The sequence below is a fragment of the Vigna unguiculata genome, chromosome 4 (genome assembly GCF_037176805.1).
Source record: "Vigna unguiculata cultivar grain cowpea cultivar isolate G323 ecotype 2 chromosome 4, ASM3717680v1, whole genome shotgun sequence".
NCBI lineage: Eukaryota > Viridiplantae > Streptophyta > Magnoliopsida > Fabales > Fabaceae > Vigna > Vigna unguiculata.
The window spans coordinates 38186890-38198695 of NC_140795.1; the positions used below are offsets into that span (position 1 = coordinate 38186890).

Genomic DNA, 11806 nt, shown 5'->3' on the forward strand with positions numbered 1-11806 from the left:
CATGGGTTAGAGTCATAGTTTAAAGCTTATCCTAGCGAGATTTATGTTTGTTGGGCATATAGTTCTACCTATTGGGCTACCCATTAATGTCAATTTTTCTTTACTATATTTTGTAGTGGCTAGTTAGGATAAATGAGCTAGTAATATACTCATTTAAATCCCCAAGATCATACCTTCAACTACAATAAATCAAATTATGTATTCACTGAAAATTATATCATTCCAAACTTCATTTATCGCATGCCATACTAGCAACAAATATAATTCACAACCTCCATTGGCTCAACAGTGAAGGCTTTCTCATTATCTATAGTTTTGACTCTATTTAATATTTCTAACTCTTCTTCCAAATTACACGTAACACTTATAATTCTATTTCCGGAATATACGTAGTTCTTCCAATTCTATTTCCGGAATACAAGTAGTATTTCCAACTCTATTTTACAAAATACTTTCACCTAGGGATGACAACGGGGCGGGGATGAGTTTCGCTATCCTATATCCATCTCCGTAAAAACAATTCATCTTCATCCTCATACCCAAACCCAACAGGTATCAAACTTTTGTTTCATCCCATCCCCCACCGAGTAACGAGTATAATCTTGTACCCATACCCGTGCTTGTTTTCTTACTACTTCAATATTAATTTTAATTAATTTTTATAAAATAATAAAAAATTACGGTAAAGGAAACATAATATTGTCAAGTATTCAACATTAGGAGGATGGTTGTTTCTTCGATATCAAATACTTTTAAATAAATTATAATTGTTTACAATTTATATTAGAATACCAAATAAAATTTCATGAGAACCAAAACATTTATTAAATTTGCAATAAAATTTAAAAATTTAAAAATATTTTTAAAAAAAATATAAAAAGAAAATAAATATTTAAATTAAAATATATTTGTTTACTTCAATTTTTTAAATTCTAATGAATATCTTTTTTATACACTAATAAAAGTTATAATACATCACTTGATTAAAATGACGCAAAGAACAAATAATAAACATAATAATAAAATTTTAACATAAATCTTGTATCTTTTGAACTCCAATATATGTTATTGTGATAAAAAAATATTCATGACAACTACATTAAATTTTTATATTATAATAAAAAAGTTATTTATACATTGAAAAAATTACAGTATGATTGATAATAAGTTAAAAAATAAAAATAATTAAATAAAATATATCGAAATAGTATTTTACATGATGAAGGAAAATATGACATTAAGTCATTTTGGCATGAAGAAGCTTCGCTTCCTTTCCAAAATGTCATGAATTTAACCAACTAAGCTTGTGTTGTTTCGAGATTCGTAAAACCACTCTTTATTAGTATATTTCACAAGGATTATTCATAGAGAATCAAATGATTATTATTTATGCTATATGTTACTCAATGAAATAAAGTTATTAGACTTAAATACATTAAGCTTGAGGAGCTTTCCAAGTACCTCGAAAGATATCAAGATAAAAGACATGAGTAGTTTAATTACACAATTATATACACAACAGAAAACTAAAGATATCATAATGACCCAAAAAGCCTATGATTTCACCAAAAGGGGTACAATATTATCATTTTGATCTTTTAACTCAGTCAAAAAGCCTTATACAAATAAATCTCCTTATAATGCTAAGACATAAACTCCAGAGTATATAAATTTAACAAGATGTTCTTAACAACTTAATAATATAGCAACATTTCACATTCTAAGAAGAACAAAAACTTTAGATCATTAATCAAATCGATTGTTTTTAAGATAAAAGCCCACCGGTCGTAAATGTTCAACTACAGTTATTTCACCAAAAACAATTAAATTTTTTTCATGCAATTATAAAAATGGACAAATTCATGTTCAACATTATGAGTAAATTGATGCTTTTAACACCTAAAATTCAACTAGATCGCGGATGCAAAATATTTATAAGCCAGTAATAATACCGGCAGGCATTCCAAAATTAAATTGATAAATATTTGGGGTTGGGTTAAGCAGGAGTGTCAAACATCATGCACAGTCCACACAATTTAGTAAAACATTAGCACCTTAGCAAATCAAAACATCATTCTGTAACAATTGCTGCATACATGATGAGAAAACTCCATTTTGTAAGTCGTTTACCCTACACACTTCATTTAACATGTTGAATCACGGAAAAGTAAACCATCCTCTTCACCTTCAGCCGAAAGTAGCAATAAGGAAGGATTTATAAATGCTCATGAACTTAGCCACAAATGCTGCCAGTGTAAACAAAATAAAAACAAGGCTGTCAGTAAGCAATATTTTTATGTATCAGAATCTATATTCACATTGTAATTGTATAAATGCATTGCTTTAACAGGTCGATATAGAGTCTATAAATATAAACAGGGCCTATAAAAGAATTCAGAATGGTCAACCATAAGATGCAACCGGCAATCTGACTACAACAGTCTATCAGTCAAAATACCTTCAATGTGAAAGATTGCCTTCTGTCCAAGACGCATCCGATGTTCCTGAATCAGTGAAGGGAAAATCAGGAACCACTTCTTAAAATATAATGTACTAATATAACTAATTCCAAGTTAATGACTAATGAGAAACGTACAATGCGGAGAAAACAGAGATGAGTGACTATACCAAAGTACATTAGAAGCAAAAAGGAGTATCAGTTAAATTAGAAAAAAAAATATAGCAGCTTGAACTCTTCTAGAAAATATTACAATACCAATTCAAGAGCTGATATGAAAAATAATATTCCTAAAGCACTTACATAATATGCAGCCCAATGACATACTTCATGCTTTAGTTCTGCATCCAGCTTCCTCAATAGCTCATGAAGAAGCCTCTGAACCAACAAATATGATATAATATCAAAACTAAGTATAAACATAAAAAACTAAACGGTGACAATATAAAGGAACATGTTTACCTTCAAAACCATCTCCGGAGGAATACAATTTATTAGTAAGTCATAAAGCTTCCCTCGAACTTGAAACAACCTAAGGTAAATGAGACAGAGATGAAATGGGCATTGCACACCACAAAAGTCACTACGATAACTGACTAAACATATTTGTTTACAACACAATTTCAATAGGTGATACACGAACCAGACAAGTTACAATGTTAATTGAACAGTCAATTTATCATGAAAGAACAAAGTATATTGCACTAAAATCAAACCTTTTGGGGCTCTGTTCTTTCATTATGTCAGATGCAATTTCAGAAATATGTTCTTCCCAGTCCATTGGAGGAATTGTTTGTTTGCTAGTGAAAGGATACCTGCAAGCATCACATGTGACAATATGTGAAAGACATGGCTATCAGTAGTTACTAGTTGCCCCCTTAAGAGCAAAGCTTTGAAAAGGAATTGCACATTTGAAGTTATGATCCACTAATAATAGGAAGCATCCGGAACTTACTGTTGGACACGACAAGTCTCAAATGTCAATATTGCCCTCCTTAAATTCCGATTTGATTTCTCTGCAATGCGAGCAGCAAAACCAGGAGGAAGTTGCAATCCTTCTTTCTTACCAATGAGTTCTAAAACATCAAGAATCTGCCATATGGATTTCGAAAGATATATATTAAATTCAGAGAATGGGTAAGTTAAACAAGATCACTGTATATAATACATATAATGTCCATTGAAATAGTACTTTTTGTTGAATGTCAATTTGTTACATACTATATGAAAAACCTTGGATATCATCAAAGTACCTTTGGCATACCCTTTAAAGCAACAAGGCACAAAAAAAAAAGATTTAGAGACTATTAGAATAGGTCATCTTACATAGACTTTACTAAAAAGATGCTTTGTTCTTTGTGTTGTACCTAGTTTCTAGATATGACCTTTTGTGTTCTTTTATCTGTCCTCTCATTGTATCTGAACTTCTAATGTTAAATATGAGAACCTAAGAGGGGAATCAAGCTCTCTAATTTATTCTCTATTCTTTTGTACTCATTTCAAGTTGGTATCAGAACTCTTTTGTGCAGCTTATAGTACCTTTTCTCATGGAAATTCGCAGATCAAGGTCATTTGGAGAGTTGAGAGTGTTCTCAGTTTCATGTTCAACGAATCCAATAGTCTTTTTATATTCAAGAAAAGATCAGGCCTAAGTATCATGATTAATTGATTACGAAAGAAAATGTTAGCATTGTTTGACATTTAGAAAATTGTAAATTTACATTTATATATTCTATAACATAAAACACAATCGTCCTCTCCAACTTTCATATCAGATTCATAATAAGAGAAAGAAAGGACTTGATAAAGGACTAATATAGTTTGTTATATTTGTAATTGTTAGTCGGAGTTCTTTATTTATTTGTTCCAGTTGTTAAAGAAATAAATTTCCCTTAATATAGTGTCCTGGTTTCACCAGGATGAGGTTAGGAAATGTTGGCTGTGTAAACTAGAAAGTCAGTGTAGAAAAGGAGAGTGCTTCTTTCGGGGGTAAACTTGTTTATCTTCTTCTGTAATTCTTGATACTTGGATAAAGAGGTATTACAGTTATCTGTTCTTGAGAAAAGGTGGAGTATTTGTTTTTCAAGCTTCAGTTTGGGTATCTCTGAGAGTGACTCATAACAGCATATCATAGATCTTGAAAATGAATAATGCCTAACAAAAATGGAAATAAGAATAAATAATAAAGTGCTCACAATAGAAAAACATCATTAATCTACTCGAAATGAATAAAGCAAAACAACACGCTAAGAAACCAAATTCCTTACTTTCCTTTGCCACTATTGTATATATGGAAAATAATTACCTGTTCTTCACTTGGTGCATTTATCCTTACATTGAGACATCTAGAGCGGATTGCTTCTGTGACTCTAGAAGAACTATTGCAACATAGAATTAGTCTGCAATAAGCACTGTATTTTTCCATTGTTCTTCGGAGAGAATGTTGAGCTTCTCTAGAGAGTTTGTCAACATCATTGAGCACGAGTACTGATAGAGAATAAAATCAAACACAAAGAAAAAGGTAGAGGTAAACACATATACCAAGGTGGACAAGTTCCTAAATTCACATACACAAAAGTAAAAAGGACAACTAAAATATTAGAAGGCCACATTACAAAAGTAATTAACCACTACCAACCACGCCACAAGGTTAACAATCAAAGAGAAGATGCTTTACAACATAGATCAAAATAGCAATATAGTCTTACATGCATTGCAAAAGAAGGAAAGTAAAAAAGAACTAAAATATATGTTAACCATGCAAAGGTGCTGTTACACACATTGATCAAAAATCAGAATAATTCCCAGATAAGCGTAGGTAGACCTTTTTCCACTGATTATACGTCAGTGACTATTGCTCAACAATTGTTTACAAAGGAACTAATCTTCCTTTGGCAGGGCATTCCCTATTTACAATACTACAGTTCTCCCTAACCTCCCATCCCTAAGTCTCAGCCTCATAACCGCTAACCGTCACAGCTAACCACGATTATTCTTAAATTTCTTTCTATAATATACTTTCCAATCCCTATCCATATTCCTCTGTCTATCAGGTGCACTTTTACATTTGCTTAAAACAAAACTAGTGTAATGATAAAAACAAAGACTTTCAGTTACCTTTAAATCCTTTCTTCCCCTTAGTATCAATGGGTCTATTCTTAGCCATTTCTTTGATTACTTCTTGAACAACATATCTGTCTTGAAATCCTGCATCACTTGGACTTATTTCAATGTGGTTGGTACTTGACAATGTTGTCAACTCTATATCAAGAGATCTACTCCCAGCCTGAAACCAATTCGCAAACAATTCAAAATAGAAACAAGTAACAAAAAAATAAAAACACTAATAACTCAGTTTCACCATACATAACAAATATGAAGATGACTCCAGCATAAAGTTGCAAATGAATGATCCATATATGGAGCACACGTGATATGTCTAAACGAAAAGAATCTAAGGGATGTTTGCTTGTTGTTCATCAAAGACATCTACCATTTTCCAGTAAATAAAAACCAGCTCCTCCGTCAGAATACTTTTCACAACAAAAAGCTTTTCTCTCTTTATAAATATAATAAACCTTGTAAAAACATAAATTAGCAACATATTCTTAAAGCCTTCTTTTCTGCTGATATGGAAAACTTTTAGCTATTGGCAGTCACTAACCAACCCCAGAGAGTAATTAAAATCATAAAAAATTCCTGAACAACAACATAAGAGCATTGGTGTTTAAAGCCACAACTAAAAAGATGGAAGAAGCTTACATCCACTTTCCACGTCCTATTTTCCACCTTCACCTGCAAGGTTAACAAAGCCAGATTCCAGTTTCGAATGAGGGTATCCAGAAGAAAATAAAATATACCAAAATAAACTAAATTACTACAAAAAAAAAAAAAAACATTTTTTTGTCCTTCTTTCTAGTGACATGTAAAGCAAAAAATCGAAAAGGAAAACCTTTTCAGCACCAGATCCGAACATTTGGCGGAGAACGGCCATGATTAGGGTTTTCTTGCCAGAGCCAGAAGGGCCATAGAAGAGTAAATGGGGGCAATCTTGTTCCTTAACCTGCAATAAAAGAGTAACACAATCGAAAAAAAATTGAAAACGAGGATAAAATGCTTAATTAGACGGAAAATGGAGAACATAGTACCAATTTCTTGAGATTGTGAGCGATATCGGTGTGGACCGTAACATGGTCGAGGGTTTTGGGACGATATTTGTCTACCCACAACATCTCGGTAATAGTTCGATGTGAAACTGTGTTTCTTCTACTGATATCTGATATAGCTTCTAAGAAGTGATGAGGGCACAAAATATGCAGACTTTGAAGTGGCGGGAAGAAGAGGAGGTGGTATATATATATATATATATATATATATATATATATATATATATTATAATCCGAGCACACCCTTTATTTACTATTTCGAATTAATTACATTTATCTTTCTTCATAATGTCATATGTAACACCCTAACATGTGACACTACAGGTCGGTCGGTCGTTTATATTATATTTGATCCGCAAAATATAGGTTTGGTTGGTCACTCGTTTTAAAATTATGGATTCAAAAGTATGATCCATTTCATATAGGTTTCGGCCTGCGGACTGGTTATTTCTTTTTATAAAGTTTTTAATGTTTTAAAAATTAAGAAATTTTAAAAAATTCATAAAACTTAAGCAAATTTTTTTAAAATTGAATGATAAATTAAAAGTCTAATATTTTCATTATATTTATATTTGTTTTGATATACACGTTTGAATTTTTGAAATTTTAGCACATTCAAAAATATTTAAATTTTTTTTTATTCATACGAGAATTTGAAATATTAATACAAAAGTAAACAAAAGTAAAAACGAACAAAAATACAAATTCTTTTCTCTATCAATTTTAAAAAATAAATTTATTTTTTTTCATTAGTATACCTATTTAAAAAATAAATTAAAAATTAAAAAATAATTTATCATAATCTAATCAAAAGTTGAAAGACATAATTACTAAAAAAAACTAAAATAATCAAGTTACAATTAAAAATTGACTATGAAAAATAGTATAATACATTGTTTCTTTTTCTATATTAATAAAAAATAAATATACAAAAAGGTAATAAAATAAAAAGTAATGTTAAATGTTAAACAAATAGTTCAATATTAAGTGAGACAAGAAAAAACTACTTTATTTATTTATTTAATAATGGAAGAGAAAATATAAAAAAATATGATAAAAATATTGAATTTATGTCTAACTTTTTTTAATAACAAAAGAAAATAAATAAACATGAGAGAAGAATACATCATATAAAAAATTCAAAAGACAATGAAAGAGAAAATAAAAAATATCTTAATAATTTTATTTCTTTATATATTTAATTTTATATTTTATTATTTATTATTTATTATTGTACTTTATAAAATAAATAAAAAATATTTAATTTATTTTTTATTAATTTTGAATATAATATTATTTAATTAAAATTTATATAATTAAAAAAATTAATATAAAATAATGAAAAAAAATAAAAATAAAAAAATTGGGGAAGGGGAGTCATGGCCTGTCTGCCCCTTCCATCTTCCACCGCTGCTTATGCGGATTACGGATTGACCTGTTCTATCCTATTTTTAGCCTGCATGGACTGTGAACCTATGCTGGCTGACAGATTTAAAATCTCTATTTTTAGCCTGTATGGACTGAAAACCTATGCTGACTGACAGATTTAAAATCTCAATCCATCTCACATTTTTTCATGCGGACTTGCAAGATGATCCAAGGAGGTGCCCAGCACGGTACCATTCCTACTTAATGATATAATTTTTAATGTTTAAAGGTTTGAAATTTATGTTTTAAACATTATAAATTTCTTATCTTTTGAAGTTTCTTTTGTTTTAATGCATTTATAATATATTAGGAGTTATTATATTTAAGCATTATTAAATATTTAATTATTTTAAAAATTAATATATTTACAAACATCTTATTTTATTATATTATATTTACATATTATATAGAATATTTCATTATGTTGTTGTTAAAAAATAAACTTTATAAAATAAGTAATTTTAGAAACAAACATTAGTTACTCACTTATTGCTTTCATAATTCTCAAATTTTTATTCACTTTAGCCAGTTTTTACAGTTGAATTTTTCCCTTCATTTTTGTCAAGAAGTCCGAACAGGACGTCATTAGAGATCAACTACCCGCTCTTAAAGATCACAAATTCTCCCTCAAACACTATTGGACTTGATAAAAATAATTTGTTTTTATATTTGAATTTTGGGTTTTGATGTATTTAAAAATGTAATTAATTGTTTGAAATTAAAAAAAATGTGGTTTTTAATTTTAAATTAAACTTATGGTGTAGAAACATGATAATTTTATTGTTTTCTTAATTTTAAATTCATGTTGGTTAGACTATGTAATTTGGAAAATAAAAGATAATTCATAATAAAGAAAATAAAAATTAATAAAGTTGGAATTAACTTAGAACTGTAAGACTTAAACTAAGGTAAATAATTATTTATTTGTGAGAGTTGTGTGACAAGTTGATTTTTAAATTTGTATTTGCGATCTTAATTGTTGTGACTAAAGAGTTAGAAATTTAAATGTAAGTTTGAGGCCTACCTTAAATAAAAATAACAAAATTCAGCAATATACAAAAGAAAAATAATTTGTTATCTTAAACTTTTAAATCGAAGCTAGTGACAAAAACTTGTCTATGAATTTGTGTTCAGTCTCGCTATCTTCATTTTGATTCTAAGTTCCATGATCAAACAAATGTGAGGGCATTATTAGAGCTGTCAAAACGGGTCACCCGACCCAATCCGGTTCGGTTCGCGACGGGTTGGTCACTTAGTGGATCAACCCAACCCGCCTCACTTATTAGCGAGCCAACAAAATTAGAATCCGACCTGACCCATCACAGGTTGGCGGGTTAAACGGGTTGACTCACTAGCTCACTTAATTAAAAAATAAAACACAATTTTTTTTCTTCAATCTCAAGAAAACTAAATTATAATTCTGATTAAAATTTAAATAAACTTCAATACAATCCAAATAAAATCTCAAATTATGTTAAACTCCAAATACAAACCAAAATCACAAAAATATAAATTACTATCTAACATCAAATCATTTTTGTCACTTATCAAACTATAGTATTAGAGTCTTGAATGGATAAATCCAGAACATTTTCATCTCTTGAAGCATCTTCTTTATCCCCATCTACAATAAAACAAAACAAAAATAATGTTAACTAATAATATTAAAAGCTTAAGTATTAAATAATTAAATTAATTTTACAGTACTAACAATAATGTTACCTGTTAGTTCAAAACCATGTAACCAATTTTGTGTTAAAATGAGTGTCTCAACATTCTCTAGAAGAATGGAAAAACAATATTTGGTTAGCACATGAGAACCAAGACTAAAAGCAGATTCACTAACAATATATATATATATATATATATATATATATATATATATATATATATATATTTAATATTTAAAATTTATTGGCGGGTTGGTGAGTCAACCCGACTCATCACGGGTTTAACCCGAATGAGCCGGGTTTTTAGTGGGTTGGGTTTATTTTTAACCCGTATTGAAATTTGTAATTTTTTTTCAACCCAACCCGACCCGAACCCGTGATGAGCCGGGTTGGCTCACGGGTTATAACCCATTTTGACGGCTCTAGCATCGACTCTATAACAATCTACATCTATTTACATTTATTAACCCACTTTATAAGATAATTTATTTTATTTGTTTATATGTTTAATTTTCTTTTTATATTTTATTCAAATTATATATATATATATATATACTTATTAATTTAAAATTTGCAAATTATATTCAATCAAAATTATTAATTTAATTAACAAATATACTAATAACCATAAATACTAATTTAAAATTAAAAACCATAATTACATTTTTAAATACATAGAAGATATTCTAAATGTTAATTACAAACTTTAATTTACATTTTTTAATACATCAGGAACTAAAATTGGAAAAGAATAAAAAATCTAAATCTAAAAAAATGTGAAAAAAATCAAAGGTTGAACACGATTTCAAATGATTTTCACAAAAATATATAAAAAATAAAAAACATGCATGAGTGCTGTAAGACTCATTTTTTCAGTCCTAATGTTCAAGGCTTAACTCCATTTGTTGGGCCTAAGGGTCAGCTCATAGGGTGTCCCCAAAGGTTTCCTTTCAGCCTCTTGGCTTTTCATTCTACTCTCTTTACCCAAAACAACCATTTTACTCCTCTCATTTTCCCTCAAATAGTGCTTTGCTAGGGTTTGAAGCTCATTCATATTCAAGAGCTCAACTTCACTTTCTACTCCACGTAAGTTGTTCTGTATCTCATACTCTTTCTTCTCCAGCTTATTTTTGTGGTTCCTATTAGGGTTCACTGCAGTAACCCCGTTTTCATTTTGTGTCACTATTCTCAGCTCTTGAGTCTGCTCTTGGAGCTATTGGGTTCGTTGACTTAGGTGTCGGAGTCCTTGGCTAGCATTTTCCAAGTAAGGGAAACTAGGGTTTACATCTTTTTATGATTTTTTCGCATGTTTTCTGGGTTTAAATCATATTCATAAGGTATGCTCGCTGTTATGGTTGCTTGGTATTGGTTGAAATGTGATTTGGTACGGTTTTTGTGTTTTGCACACGTGAACAGTGGAGAACCCTGGTATTTTTGCCTAGGCGAGCCAGTCTCACCCAAACGAGAGCACCAGAAGTTGCTCCCTAGAACTTGCGCAAGCAATCGCTCAGGCGACAAGCTCCTATTTTGAACGAGAGTCCATCTCGCTCAAGCGAGGAGGTCTCGCATAAGCGAGAGAACGCGAAGGCCATTGTTCCAACTTTTCGAGCTCTCGCCTAGGCAGAAGGAACTCGCCTGAGCGAGGCCTTTTAGCCTGAGCAAGAATTGGGCGAGAATGTGTTCAAGTCTTGTTTTCTCCTCGGTTCTTGGATGATTGTCACATGTTTGGTTGGATTACTATGTTAAAGCACGAAATGAGTGATTTTGCATGTATTGAATGGTTTATCGGCTGGAAATAATGAGTTTGGTATGGTATTTGTATGGAACATGAATGGATGGTTGGTTATGAATGTTGGCATGGAATTGATATGCATGATAATTTATGCTTGGTGGGTGAGACATGATTTTGGTGTGGTTTAGGACGAAATTCCATGAATCTTTAGGTGAGATCTCATGGTGGTGCCTCATTGATTAGGACGTAATTCCATGATGATTTCGTGGTGGTGCCTCATTGGTCAGGACGTAATTCCACGATGGTTGTGTGGTGGTGCCTCATGGTCAGGACGTAATTCCATGACCCTTGT

General features: G+C 30.5%; 1 protein-coding gene across 1 annotated transcript; it reads right to left on the minus strand.

Annotated features, from left to right (window-relative positions):
• Positions 1–1931: 1931 nt before the first annotated feature.
• EMB2775 (ATPase family associated with various cellular activities (AAA)) lies at positions 1932–6816 on the minus strand. The gene is made up of 11 exons (XM_028067485.2): positions 6607–6816; positions 6411–6521; positions 6221–6253; positions 5576–5744; positions 4764–4945; positions 3414–3550; positions 3175–3273; positions 2921–2990; positions 2762–2836; positions 2459–2504; positions 1932–2246 (listed from the first exon to the last, which is right to left on the minus strand). Exons 1-11 carry the CDS (start codon positions 6688–6690, stop codon positions 2188–2190), a joined length of 1065 nt encoding a protein of 354 aa, XP_027923286.1. The 5' UTR covers positions 6691–6816; the 3' UTR covers positions 1932–2187.
• Positions 6817–11806: the final 4990 nt, after the last annotated feature.